At 34.8% G+C, this 14,355-nt stretch overlaps 1 protein-coding gene across 8 annotated transcripts in view; it reads right to left on the reverse strand.

Moving 5' to 3' along the window:
* Positions 1 to 266: 266 nt before the first annotated feature.
* Positions 267 to 14,355, reverse strand: part of KCNH6 (potassium voltage-gated channel subfamily H member 6) — a 179,208-nt gene continuing 165,119 nt past the window's right edge. For 3 of the 8 annotated variants that reach the window (XM_039331547.1, XM_039331550.1, XM_039331552.1), the window contains 6 exons: positions 13,041 to 13,234; positions 12,507 to 12,606; positions 10,986 to 11,240; positions 5,529 to 5,709; positions 4,543 to 4,732; positions 267 to 1,978 (listed from right to left, as the gene is read on the reverse strand). In XM_039331547.1, the coding sequence (XP_039187481.1) occupies positions 1,694 to 1,978; positions 4,543 to 4,732; positions 5,529 to 5,709; positions 10,986 to 11,240; positions 12,507 to 12,606; positions 13,041 to 13,234 (1,205 nt within the window). In that variant the 3' untranslated portion in view covers positions 267 to 1,693. Of the gene's footprint in view, positions 1,979 to 4,542; positions 4,733 to 5,528; positions 5,710 to 9,458; positions 10,401 to 10,985; positions 11,241 to 12,506; positions 12,607 to 13,040; positions 13,235 to 14,355 lie in introns of those variants that run through there. The other 5 variants (XM_039331548.1, XM_039331549.1, XR_005555194.1 and 2 more) reach the window with 5 other exon arrangements.

Here is a 14,355-nt window from a genome sequence, read left to right on the forward strand (position 1 = left end):
CAGGCCAGAGCAAGTGTCAAATAATCTTTATTAGCAAAGTAACAAACATCTTAGGGGTGGCAAATGCTTACATTCCCCCCGCCCCACTACTTAAGATGAGGATTTAATATGTTATTCTGGGGATGTGACCTCACACCACTGGAGAATTTAATGGAGAGGAAAAGGAGGAGGATTTGGGTACAATAATTATTTATGCAGTGCTGTCACATAAAGTCACAAACCATCATAAAATAAGATGTCACACTTATACAAAAAGTGTAGTTTGATTTATTTTTCTTCTTAGAGGATATTTTAAAATTGTGCTTATACCAGGCAAATTTGTACAAAGTCTGTTGCAAATGGATAATAATAATCTTGACATTTCCTAAAACATAATGCAAAGCTATGTAAATCTGGACTGTTGCAAAAATCTGGGAAAGATACTTCTGGAATTCAGCTATTGCTCCTGGCTCTTTTCTGAGCCTTGGGAGAGAAACAACACTTCCACTTTATAGATTACTAGGTAGAATGTGGGAAAATATTTCTCTATGAGACTAGGCATAATAGTGTTTATTATAGGATACTTAAGATCTGATACTACTGTACAACAAATTTACATCGTCTGCCAGTGTGGTCCTCTGCCTTATCTGACTATTAGTTTAACTAAATTTGACTCTCCTTTTTAACAAATACATATTGAACTGGAACTATAACCAGAGTGTACAGCTTAATTTATTGAAGGGGAGAATGTCATAGAATTAAAAAGAGAGACTAAGAAGAACTGTAACAAAAACAGGCTCAATCAGAAATGCATTTCACAGTTCTACAAAGGACTACACTGCATATTTTATATTTTAATTGAATGGTCTTCTTCCTTATGTTTACATCCCTACTAGAAAAAAATAGAACTTACAATCTCATTTTATTTCCGGGACAAATCATTATATACAAAAAATATATCATCCTTCCTAGGGTCACGCGTAAGTAATAAAATCCTAAGATATTAATTGTAACTATTAATAAAAAAATATCCATTCTTGGTACCCTCTAACCCAGTGATATTTTATGAAGTTCTTAGCAATCTTTCCTTCAGGCCACATTTACCGTTACTTTATTATTTTATAGAAATGTTCCTCTTTTCACCATTATTAGGTATCTACTAATACTTTCAGCATTCATAGGATCTGCTGTTAATGTGTGCAGAGTGCGAATTACGCTTGATTTAAAGTTGCCCGCAACTGCATGTAGTGTCACCACATACCTACAGTGTGAAGTGGATGATGTGTAAGTGTAGATTACAGATGGCTACAGACAGGCCAATGCACACACTTCCCAAATACCAATTGTGTTTTGCAGAAATGCGCACCCCACACCCTGCATGCTGATTGATTGATCTTACATCTTGTTCTGTACTTTTCTGATTAAGTGCCCCCTAACCAGAATGAGCATTTGCATATGTATAAACACAACAGCTATACAACCAAGAAAGTCCATCAGCATGTTTGTGTCCTTGTTCTTGGAATGGGGGGGGGGGAAAGGATGCTCAACTTCTCTGTCTTGTTTTATTTTAGAAGTCAACAAAGTCAATTTTCTTTTAAATTGCCCCTTTTTTTTTCAGAGAACAGAACAATGTCCTCTAAGTGTAAGCAGTAAACCCAAAAAATGATTTCTCAATTCAACTCCTCTTTGCTTGGCTTTCTATGCACTTGGATCCCTAAACTATAGGAAGGAGTGGGTCAGAGAGATGTCTCCGAATGTCCAAATGCTCAGATGTTGCCTCAAGGTGTTCAGGGAGAGAATGGAAACGAGATCCTTGGTAAAGTTTCTGGTTATTAGGTATTCTCCAGTGAGGCTGTTGTTTTGACAGGATCTGTGGATAAAGCTCTTGCTGAGAATTGATTGCTACAGTATCATTTAAAGCCAGTGACAGGTGTAAACCACTTGACAACAAATTCCTAGATTTTACTGGTTTTTTTCCAATTTCACAATAATTTGGAATCTAGTCAGGAAAGAAAAATGAAAATCATATTTCCAGTAATGTATTTATGGTAACACAGAATCTCAACAATAACATGAAAACTCAATTTTAAGAATCTATCATAACTATAGAAATATAGTTAGAGAAGCATTATGGTAATAAAATTAAAGAGAGATGAGCTACCCCTGGTCTATGGGCTACATGTAGGTCTTGCCACTAGAGCAACTTCAGATTTTGAACTGGAATTTAGTGGTAAAATTGTCCAATTTTGATGTCCATTTTCACCTCCCCTGCATACTATGAATTTGAAGTGAAGATTTGGAAGAAATTACGTCATATTATTTATTTGCATACAACCAAAAAACATATGCCTATACCTTTCTAGACATGCAATTTAAAGAAATCTCAAAGTGAAAAATGATAGACCTTGTGGTGGAGGGAGTTAATGATACCATTTTATATATCAAATAATTCTGAAATTTTAAACTTTTGTGGCTACTATTATAGGCAAACTGTAAAAGCCTGAGCTGGTTCTTAACTACTTTAGAGTTAAACATATTTTGAGAACTACAACACAAATGTCCTCTTCTATTTTGCTAAAAAGAAGATTACAATATTGGGTACATCTCCCTAAAAATCAGCTGTACTATGCATATGCTTAGTATGGTTTCCTGCATTGAACAAACAAGTGCTAAAATACAGCAAAGGGGAAAAAAGTATAATATACTTGATGCAGAATAGTTTTCTTTCTACAGAATATAGCTTTGTTCTTCCCATCCTTTCCCCCCTTTTGTTAATTGACCATGACTCAGAACAGACTATTTATCTTGGCTTACTTTTTTTACCTTCCCTATCTGACATGATTTTATAGCAATAAAGTTCTTATCTGCTTCATTGAAGATGAATAATTCAGGTTCCTGCTTCCAGTGGGGGAAAATGGTAGTTTAATTATTCCTGGAAACCACATCACAGCTTGTTTTGCCCCCAGTTATGGGGGGCAGAGTTGGTGGGGGGGGGACTTTTTCTTTCTCTGGATTTAAAGGAGGAAAACAAAAATCAACCCATTTGTTTGGATTTTTGTTCCTCATGAGTCATAGAAATGGATATTTTCCCACATGGCTGGTGAGTTGAGCGGTCTTTCATCTAGTTCACAGCTGTGATGCAGCCTAAATTTATGGACACTAGAACCAATCTTCCTCATTTCGAATAGACTTTTTGGATTAGAATTTCTTCTTCAGTTAAAGATAAAAGAGATAGAGATGAGTTTTTCTCTTTGGTGATATTTGTAATTTCTGGAATTATAATATCTAGAAACATCTGAGAAATTTATTTATTTTGCTTGCCTCATAAAAAGTTGAGAACTAAAGAAATTAAAAGATTTAAATGGGAAAAAGTAGCTTTTTTAAAAAAAAAGATTGACTAAAGAACCTCTTCTGTGGGACAACTGTCTTGTTTATATTTCAGTTGTAAAACAAAACCTTAAAAATTGATTTCCAGAAAACAAATTGTCTATTTTAAAGAAAATGTTTGATTTAGGAGCTTGTGAAGTGCTTGCATTTTTTAATTCTTTACTGGAATCAGAAATTACTACTAAAGACAAATGAATCTCTCTGGAGACAACTGAGATGGATTCACTAGATTTACAAATACAATTGAATGATAATTCAAAAAGTTGAAAAATACATTGTGGATTACTCTTTCAAGGTGAAATGTAAGAGATTGATTGGACTTACTTGCTTATTGAAATTACAAATGGACTTCAAAGGTGATAAGAATTTTGACAGAATAAGAAAAGATACTAGAAGAAAACAGAACCCAGAACTTTTATTTATGGGATTTCAGGATGATTGGGAGGAAAAAAGAAAAAAATATATAAAAATGAGTTATCTGATTATGGTTAAATAATGAGTTCTTATTTCTGATAATGTTGAATAATCTAGATTGGCTAGTGCTTTTTTGGAAATATTTAATGGAGTAATGGATTAGTTTTTGATATGTAAAACTTTTATTTTTGGTAATATTTAATAGTTTTTAATTTCTTTTTTGTGATGGTTAATTGTTAAAAGAAGGATGAAGGGAACATACACTAAATAGAAAAGGGACATATATTCATGCTATTAGGTATTTTTGCAATTTTTACTGGATCTTTGCTGGTTAATGCAAAGAACTCAAGTTTACAGACCAATTTATAGAAAATGGAGTGAATTATGGAATGAAGTATCTGGCTGTATTTTAAGAAACAGTGATGAGTTGTTAAAGAAGCTACTTTTGGACTTTTTGCAAGAAACTAAGAAAAATGTAAATATGATTTTGGGATTTGATTATTAGAATTACATGAGATTAAAGAAGTAATAGTAAGACTATTGTTAATTATAGAATAAGAGTTGGATTTTTTAATTTAAATCTGTATCCAAAAAAGTTCTTTTCTTTGTCTTTTTTTGTTTGCACTTTTTTTTGTTTTTTGTATGATTATTTTTTCTTTTTTCTTGCTTCTTTACTTTTTATGCATTGTTTCAAAATGAAAAAAAATCATATTTTAGAAAGCCAAGAAACTGAATGTTTCCATTTTAGTTCCTTCATCTTACCTCTTTCAGGGGAGTCAATTCCTCTTCTCCCAGGGATGGATCGGGTTCTGTATTCCTTAGGTTCATGCTGTACAGAGACAAATTACGGGAGGAAGGCGAGATGGAGCTATACGCAGGTGGTACTTGAGACAGCTGGCGCTGTAGCAGCTGCAGAATGAGATTAATGTCGGAAGACATCCTGGATTCTAGTCTATATGAAAGAACATAGTATTTTCCCCTGAAGCATTTTGATTTCTGAGGCAGTACAGACGATTTATTTAAGAGCAGCATTAGTACAGAGTTAGTATAGAACTCTTCCAAACAGCGAACTGTACAACAGTAAAAGTGAGAAATCTGGTAACATCTTTTTGAACTAATAATCTGATTAAAAGTTGGATGATTTCTATTCTATTCTATTCTATTCTATTCTATTCTATTCTATTCTATTCTATTCTATTTTTTCTTTTGAAAACTTATGTCTTTTAATAAAATGTATTGGTTGGAAAAGATGTTATCACACTTTCTAATTTTTGCTATACATAGGCTAACATAGCACTCCTCTTATAGTGTGCGACATCAACACTCTTCCCTTAAAAACTGAGCTTTATTTTCAGCTTCCAAAAGCTTAATGATCATATCACTTAACAACCAAGATTCCTGTCCCAATTGTGGTCATAAGATGAGGATTACTTGTATAGTCTTAGAACCATCAGGCCTCAAACTCACTCAATCTTGTCAGGATTTAATTGAAATCTGTTGTTCCCATCCAGTCCTTCACAGCCCCCAAACACCATGATAAAACATTCACGGTATTATTTAATTCAGAATAGGCATGAGAGATGATGCTACAGAATTCAGTGGTCTCTCCTATTCAACATCTGTATGAAGCTGCTGAACAAGCTCATCCATCGCCAATTACTTTCAGAAATTTGGAATGCTTTGTGGAATTCCAAAGCTATCAGAACTGGGACATTCTTATTTTCAAATCTCTGAGTGATTGAATTTACCTGCTAAGCTGTGCCTGCAGGCATTCCAGCTTTGTTTCAATCTGCCGTGATCGATCCTCAGAGTTTAGAGGCATGCCCAATGGGCTATGTACCAAGGAGATGTGCTGGAAAGGCTCTGACAAGAGACTGGGCTTTTTTTTCTCCCAGAATGTGAACAGATTGGAAACATCCAATGACGTTGCTGGAAGTTGAAAGAAAAAAGTTATCTATGTAAAATTGCATGGCATGGGTCCAGGTTATCCAATGGGATTGGTCCATCCCATCTGTGTCAACAAAGGAGACAGCTATGGACCCTGTTAGTCAAAGAATTCTGGTTGGTGAGGTCCAGAAGAAAAGGTTTTTCTGTTGTGGCTCCTGCCCTTTAGAACATCCTGCCCTCTGGGATGAGATCTGCTCCCACCCTCCTGACTCTCCATAAGACCTGAAAACCTGGCTCTGCCAGTTGGCTTGAGGCCCTAAACAGCAAGCAGCAACTATCACACTGGACCAATTGCAGATCTCACCTCCCATGTATCTTGCTCCCTCCCACCCTGCCTTTTAATTATGTTGTATTTTTATTGCTACCTTAGAATACCTATTTTTATAGTTTTATTGCTTTTAATATTGTAAGGGTTGCCTTGCACCTGAGAAAGACGGCAAACAAATTTAATAAATTAACAAGTAATTAAAAGGATATGATTTTGTTTCAATATATATTTATGGCATCACTGTATCATTTTTCATTTTAAAAAGCTGTTTAATAAAATAAAACATCTATTTTTTAAAAAGGAAACATGATAAAACCAAGTAAATCAGTTAGTATACATCAGTTTATACTAACGGTATAAAACACTAAACTAATAATGATAAATGAATTATAATAATTAGAGTTGATCCAAAAAATCAATAGAAGGCCTATTTAAATTTGTTTTTATTTTGGCAAAACCTATAAAGATTGCTTGTTTTCTATAAAAAAAATTACAGAAGTTTTGTGCAGTAGGTACCACTTTCAGCATGTTTACTTTTGCACTGTAGCCAGATGAATGTCAGCAGTATCTAAATATCAGGGAAGGCTGTAAAAAAGACAATACCAAATATATGCATCAAAGACATGCTGAAAGCTCGGGTTTCCTCTATTCTACCATTAGAGAAGACAGTACTCTATCTCCAAATTTCTTCCTCCTGTTATTGAAGGGTTTTGCACATATATTCTACTTGTTAAAAGCATAACCTGGCCATATTCAAAAATAATGAATTAGAACATCCATAGGCTACACAGAAGGATAGATAAACTAAAAAAACTGTGTGCATGTACAGACATGCAAATTTAGACAGATAAAGTGTGTGTGCATATGTGTGTGTGTAGATTTGTTTGTTGGTTTACTTAAATCTGGAGCCACAAAGGCAGTAAGTGAGCATTTTTAAGAAACCATTCTACAAATGTGAGCTCAGAACTGTTACAGAAATGTCATATCCCTATTTTTTAGGAATATTAGAGTTATATTTAAATTCTTATTATTTTCTCTGTTACATGTTATCACTTTTATGCTACTATTATAGTAAGAAAAATATTTTAAAAATCCTTTTGTGATCATCTTGAGTTTTGGAAAAGGACAAGTTTACCTTCATATTTTCTTCCTTTTTGTTCCTCCACCCTAGAATGTTCCAGCCTTTTTTTCTAATGTGTCAGAAACATTACTGGATCTTTCTCCTATCACTGAAAAGATTAGCATCTCAAAAAAAGCTCAGTTAAGGTTGATCCTTATTTGATCACAAGCATACTTTGTTTAAAATAATTCCTATTTACAATTCTTAAAATGTTTGTTAAGTGTCTCTTTCTCATTAAGTAGTATAAGTTGTTGTATCCTACCCTTGATTGGTGTCACTCAATCTCTCCTCTAAATTTCATTAGAATATTCTCTCGTCATTATTTCTACAATTTCCTCTCCTGAGTTTGCATTGTCCTATTGATTTAAAAATTATATATTGTACGAAAAGATGTATAGAGACTTGTATCAATATGCTATAGGAAGGAAATAAAAATATATTTATGCCAGTCTTCTCTCGCTTCTGGAATATGAAATAAAATATCATGGCTTTTGCCATATCTCAAGAGCTGCAAATTTCCTTAATGCTGCTAAAACAGGTTCGTGCCTCATTGCCAGCCTTGTCTGAAGAAGAAAATATCCTGGTCCCCTCTTGAGAAGATATTTAAAAGATCAATACTGGTACTTTGATCTGTATTCTTTTTAGACATCTTGATAAGCACATAAATGATATTGAAGGGAAAGGAGCAGTGATTTTGAGAGTGAGACCAATGGGCATATCTTTTGTCTTCCATTTCCTTGATTTTAATCTATATAAGAACTGGCCAACCCTGTTTTGGTGGTACATTTAGGATTACCAGATACCTGAAAAGAAAGAAAAAGAAGGACAAATGATGATGGGGAGAGGAGTTAAACTAACTGTTTAACTTTTGGCATTTGCAACAAAAATTACAATGAAAAACTCCCCCTTCCCGCAAAAAAGGGACATAGCGTGTGCATATGTAAATACATGTATATGAAAGTACTTTTTCTATCATAAAGACTTTTTTTAGAGGCATGAATGTCATAGAGACAGTTACAAGACAAAAACTTTCAGTGCATAATTGATTAAGGTTTTATCAATTTAGACATTAGCATAGAACAGTGTTTCCCAAACTTGACAATTTTAAGGCATGAGGACTTCAACTCCCAGAATTCCACAGCCAGCAACGCTGGCTGTGGAATTCTGGGAGTTGAAGTCCACCTGCCTTAAAATTGTCAAGTTTGGCAAACACTGGCATAGAAGGATACTAAACAACTTAAGGCCCACTTCTAAAGGTGTTAAACAAGGAATGCAGCTTGGCCCAGATGCAATTTAACCTTTATGTTAATAACATCTTGGAATTTCTCCATTCTATTAATGTTCACATGCCAAGGATCTTTAACAGATACATCAACATTCTGTTGGATGCAGATAACATGGTTCTGATGGCATTCTCCCAAGTAGGCCTAAGAAGATTAATGAGGAAATTTAGTGACTATTTAGTGCTTCTAAGTAAGATTAAATCAAGGGTGATGGTTTTGAGGGAAAGATAGCCCAAATGGAACTGGCAATCTGATGGGGAGACTATAAAAAATTCTCATATTTTGTGATGGATACAGTGTTAGCCAACCGTTCAAATGACAATCACAAGCTCTAAAATGCTTCCTATTTTAAAGATCCACAAAGCAAAAATTGTTTCAATGTTAACATATGGTATAGATCTGTGGAGCCTTTCAAAGGCACTCTTACTTGAACAAAATTAGGTGCACTTTTTAAGAACTATTCTAGGGACCAATAGGAATACATCTGTAGCAGTAGTAAGAGTAGAAAGAGGCACCGCTTCATCTATGGTCTAACAGTAATCAAAGTTTTTAATTATTAATGTATGGTTCTCTCAGTGGAACCTGACAGTAGCAAAAATGTGCCTTAAAGAACAGATGGGCACACTTCAATCTACCCAATGGATCAATCAGTTTCTCTAAATCATCTCATATCCTGGCCTCTCAACACAATGCCTGTCCTCAATCTGCCATCAGGTCAAGACAATATTCAAACAAAGAGATTTGGATGCTAACAGCTAAACTAATATCAAATCACTTGCAAATATCAAGTTGTTGAAATACCTGCCAAAAATAAAATGACCTTCCAAAGAGAAAAATATTTGACAATGGATTTAACAATATCATAGATAGCTCTTATCAGAGAAAGATTCAAGCTGCTAGATTCTATGATCAAATAGGGAAGTTAAGTGCCATATTTTGAGAGAATGTGTATTTGTGGAACATTAGAGATACTAGATATTGCACATATCCTATTCAATTATCAATTATGCGCCTCAGCAAGGATTCAAGTCTTATAAACACTATTCAACAGAACCATAAATGGGTTTCAAAAGATTATTTTATTTTTTTCAGGGCACAAATATAAATGTAGTCACAGAACTGTTAAATTATAGTCAGAGCTGTCCAATAAAGAATACGTTTTATAGAACACAGTGGGGATTGCATGTAAAGATGATGAATTCACTTAAACACACACTGTTTCTGAACTTTAGGATTCATTTTGTTATCTATCTTTGCATTCTACTTTGTGCTATTTTATCTTACTCTTTTATCTTTGTCCTATGTTACCTACTATGTTTTAGTCTATTTGATCTCACTGTAGCCTATTTTATCACATTTCATTCTATCTTATCTCATTTTGTTGTATTTTACTGTGGCTGATACTCATGGTTTGATATGGTAAAATGATTAATCAATAAAATATTCTGCTTCTACAATAAATTATACTAATACAAAGAACTAATTTTAGGTCAAAGAATTGAACTTGTTAGCACTTATTAGGTTGCACTTATTAGGGTAAGTTAGTAGTTATTAGAGAAATACTGCATTGCAGAAAAATGCTACTCAGGAAGAGAAAACTTGTTAGATATTGAAAAGCCAGACAATGCTTGGTTTTAAGGCTATGCTTGCCAGGCAGAGGATAAAGAGAGGACATTCCCTTCTTTTGCTGGATGTCTGGAAATCTGTTGTGGGGGTTTTCAAACTGGATTTAACAGAATTATAAAAGTTGGATAGATTCAATGGGATTAAGAGTGGGAGAAAAAACCCTCTCAATGAGGAATTTGGGAAGGGAAAGTCCTGTCTGCAAGAGGCTAAGTTTTAATTCTTGGAGTAGAAAGTATTTTTTTTTAAAAAAAAAAAAAAACATAGTCCCATGTGGATCAGGAATTTGTTTTCTTTTCTACAAGGGAAGAAGGGGGAAAAAACCTTTCAATAGGTGTAGCGGAAGCAGGTTGATAGTCTTGGTAAAAGTCTGCCATAGCTGTTAAGAGAAAATAAAAGTCAAATCAGTCCTAGGAAAGGGGAAAACATTCAAAATCAGTCCACCTTGATTCTGTTTAGTGTAGGGATAGAGAAGAATTTTGTTTACTTTCAAGATTGTTATTGCATCCTAAAATATGTAAGTATTTGGCCTGTAATTTTTATGAAATCCTCTTCCTGTCCTGGCTTATCTTAAAAGATCTGACAGCAAGGAACTAAAGAAAAAGGGGTTTAAATCCATTGTAGAGGATTTTTTTCCCTTGGACCCTAAGGTATAGCACTTGTCCACTGACATCCAGAAGCCCCACCCTTTTTGCTCAAGAGTGTTGGGATTTGTTTTTTTAACAGCAAATTAGTTCTGCACCCTGAAAAACTTTGAAACTTATTTAATTTAGTGAGTCTCTCTCTCTCTCTCTCTCTCTCTCTCTCTCTCTCTCACACACACACACACACACACACACACACACACACACACACACACAGTGAAAGTGTCTAAGATTCTTCAACCAGCTCTATTATTTAATAAACCTTGAGTCAAGCAGATTATCTCATTTCTATACCCTATATGAGCAATAGCTACCCATACCTGCATAGGCTAGATTTTCATCAGTTACCAGTTGGTTAGCCTTGGTGCCATCAGTGACCAGGTTTACCACAGTTGGGACAAAATCATTGTTTTCAGTATCTGTGAAAGGATCAACCTTGATGGGATTGGGCATCTTGGTTTCCTCTTCACTCATTTGGGAGCAGGATGTTGTGCTGTGCATGTCAGGATGCTGCAGTGGTGTAAATCCATGACATTGCTCCAAGTCTGAGTTGCCTGCATCCATGCTATCTGAATCTGTAATAGGCATAAAGAATGCAGATAAGCTTCTGATTCTGAGACATAATAAATACTGATAGAATCTCTCAAATTTCTACAAATACAATGGCCACAATTAGGCCATAAAAACATCTGGACATTTTAATATCCTGCATGGTGATGAGAAATATAAAACATGTTGACTATTGTTTTACATTTAATATATAGAGCAGCAAAAATACATTTATTTTGTGTAGGTTAATTTCATAAAAACTGGAATAATATAGTCTTTCTAGAATCTTTAAGCCAGGTATAAGCAGAGAGTGTATACAGTATTTCTCTATATGGATTAATAATAATAATAGGAAATATGTTATCCAAATATATTGATATATTGCATTTATCAACAATTAAATAAAATAATTTCTTTATTTTTTCTTGTGGTCTTAGACACCTTATTTAAAATCTTCAAAATGATGCAGTGAGATAAATCATGTTTTACAGGTGGAGACCCAAAAGCTAATTCAAAGCCAAAGTCTTACACAACGTTTTTCTTCTTTAATCCAGAGCGCAGTTAAGATGTATGCTATTTTTACATTCCAAATTACACCTGATAAATTACAGATGATAAATCTGGGTAAGTGGCTGAAGTGACAGATTTGTCTTAATATATTTACAATATAAAGCCTGATTGTCCAGATGTTATTGTACTATAGTTCAGTGATGGCGAACCTATGGCATGTGTGCCAGAGATGGCACTGAGGGCCCTCTCTGTGGGCATGCGCGCTGTCAACCCAGCCTCGCCTCCCCCCACAACCCCCTCCTCACCAGCAGCCCCCCTGGAGGATAGTTGCTCTTGAGCGCGGCCTGCGTGGAACAGCGCAGCCAAGGACATGGCAGCTGGGCAGTGGGGACAAGACTCTGCCCTTGCACCCCGTTGTGCGCAGATGATGCTGCGGAGTGCAGGCAGAGGGTATGGCTGCCATGGTGCTGATGGGCCACCTGGGCAATCTGCTGCGGTGGGCCATGGAGGCAGTGGGTGGTCCTGTGGGCGGGTGGGGGTGGAGAGGGGGTGGTGGCAGTTTTTGGGCACTCAGTCTCTAAAAAGTTCACCATCACTGCTATAGTTCCTTTGCCCAGAGATTGCATTGGCTGGGACAATTGTAATTTAACACATTTGGAGAGCCCAGATTGAAAAAGACTATTTTGGAAATAATCTCAAGGTGGTAGTAGCAGACTTCTTACATTCCTTCTAATCTTAATGCCAGAACCTACAGTACTACAGTTCCCAAGAGGTTAACTCACCAATTTTGTTAGCTTGGCAGGGGGAATGTTTTTGATGACGTGTTTGGTGATAGTTGCATGTGTAGTCTTCACTGAGGAAAGAGCGAGGAATACTATCTGCCTGAAGGAAAAACAGGGCAAGATGTAAAATATAGTGCAAAAAGTAATTCTGAGCAGCCAGAGCAATCCAAACTCCTTATAATTATCCTAATAGGAGTCAAATAGGTCAAAAATATTTAAATATTCATGTTTTCAAGAGAACATAACCATAAAGTATTGCCAATATTATGCATAACTGCATAAAATTGCTTGGGCTTTGATTAGCCAAGTAACATTGTAGAATATCGTAAAAGAAGTGATTTATGTATCCAAAGGTCTGCTAGTTAGGTTAATGTGAACTAGTTTCATGCCAAAAAAGGACAAACTATAGTTAATTCTTTTAATACAAAACTCCTTTTTCAGATTAATTTAGCTACAAAGAGTTAATATGGGTGTGGCCTTGGTTAATCTTTTAAAAATGCTTCTCTTTTCCATCTTCCCATATTAGATACTCACATCTCTTAAATTGAATGTTATCTCCAGATTGCTCCAAAAATTATCTGAGAAGGATGGGTACATGTCCAGGACTTTCAGGAGATCTTCCCGGTGGATCTTATGCAAGTCACAATAAGTCAAGGCTCGTACATCTGCATTGGATTTTCCAGGTCTGGCATACAGACTGATAGGCTCTCCAAAGATGTCATTCTTCCCTAAACAACACATGAACTCCTATTAAAGTACAGTAATTTTGTTCCTGCTGTCTGGAACTAGGACCAATTGTTTAGTCACTCCTTTGACTCGTCCTTGATATCTACTGACACACTATAGTGGAAGTATTTTAGGAAATTGTACAAATACAAATGACTGCTTTTCATTTGCACCTCTGACAGCTAGGTTATGATGATAATCCTTTCAGATTTGAATTATTCATTAGTATTTTAAAAAATAAGTATGAATATAAAGTACTTATTTCTTAGGTATCCCACAGTCTATTTATTAAAGATAGGAAAGCACTTATTTAGATTGCTGTCTCCAACTCCTTTGCTCAGTGCAGAGCTATCTATCTGTGACAATTGTTTGTTTAGCCTACCACCATGATGGGTGAATGGTTCTACTGTCAAACTGCTGGGATGCCCCCCCCCCAATATTAATGTAGAATTTGCCCTTCTGTAGCTGAAATCCATAGTTCTGCATCTTGTGATTTGAAGAATAGTATCATATTCCCTTCCAATCACTGCATTTGATTTTTGCTTTCTAAGTGAAGAACATTACATTTGAACCAATTAAATGTGATTCTGCCATGTTTAGACCATTCCTTTAGTCTGTCAAAATCACTTTGAATTTTATTCAACAATTAGCAGATTTTATGATATAGTGTTCACTCTAAAATAATAAAATAAACATATGTGATCTACTCTGAATAAAAATAATTTTATTAGGGTTAGGTAAGAAATAAATACATCAATTTTAATAATTAAATTTTAAATTACAGATCTAATAAACAATGATAGAATGTTTTAACTTTATAAAATAAAAAGATTTCATTTTATATAATAAATAAAAACTGATCTAAAAATATTTAAAATATTATTTATTTATTAAACAAATATATATTTATTTTATATTGTCACCTATCTTTCAAGAAAGAACCTCTATTAATGGGAAGGCTAAACTTATTTTTTGCATTAAAATATTTCTCCTTGCCTTAAATAGCATTTTAAAAAATATTGCTTGCAAAACACTGGCTGTAGGCTGCTGTTTGCACTCTCTATCCCGGTCTAGCCATCTTGAAACAACAATCTCAGCCCATCTTATTTTTTTTTATTCCTTT

This window comes from Crotalus tigris, unplaced genomic scaffold, assembly GCF_016545835.1.
Source record: "Crotalus tigris isolate CLP2741 ecotype Arizona unplaced genomic scaffold, ASM1654583v1 scf7180000024437.13266115, whole genome shotgun sequence".
In the NCBI taxonomy this organism is placed as follows: Eukaryota; Metazoa; Chordata; class Lepidosauria; order Squamata; family Viperidae; genus Crotalus; species Crotalus tigris.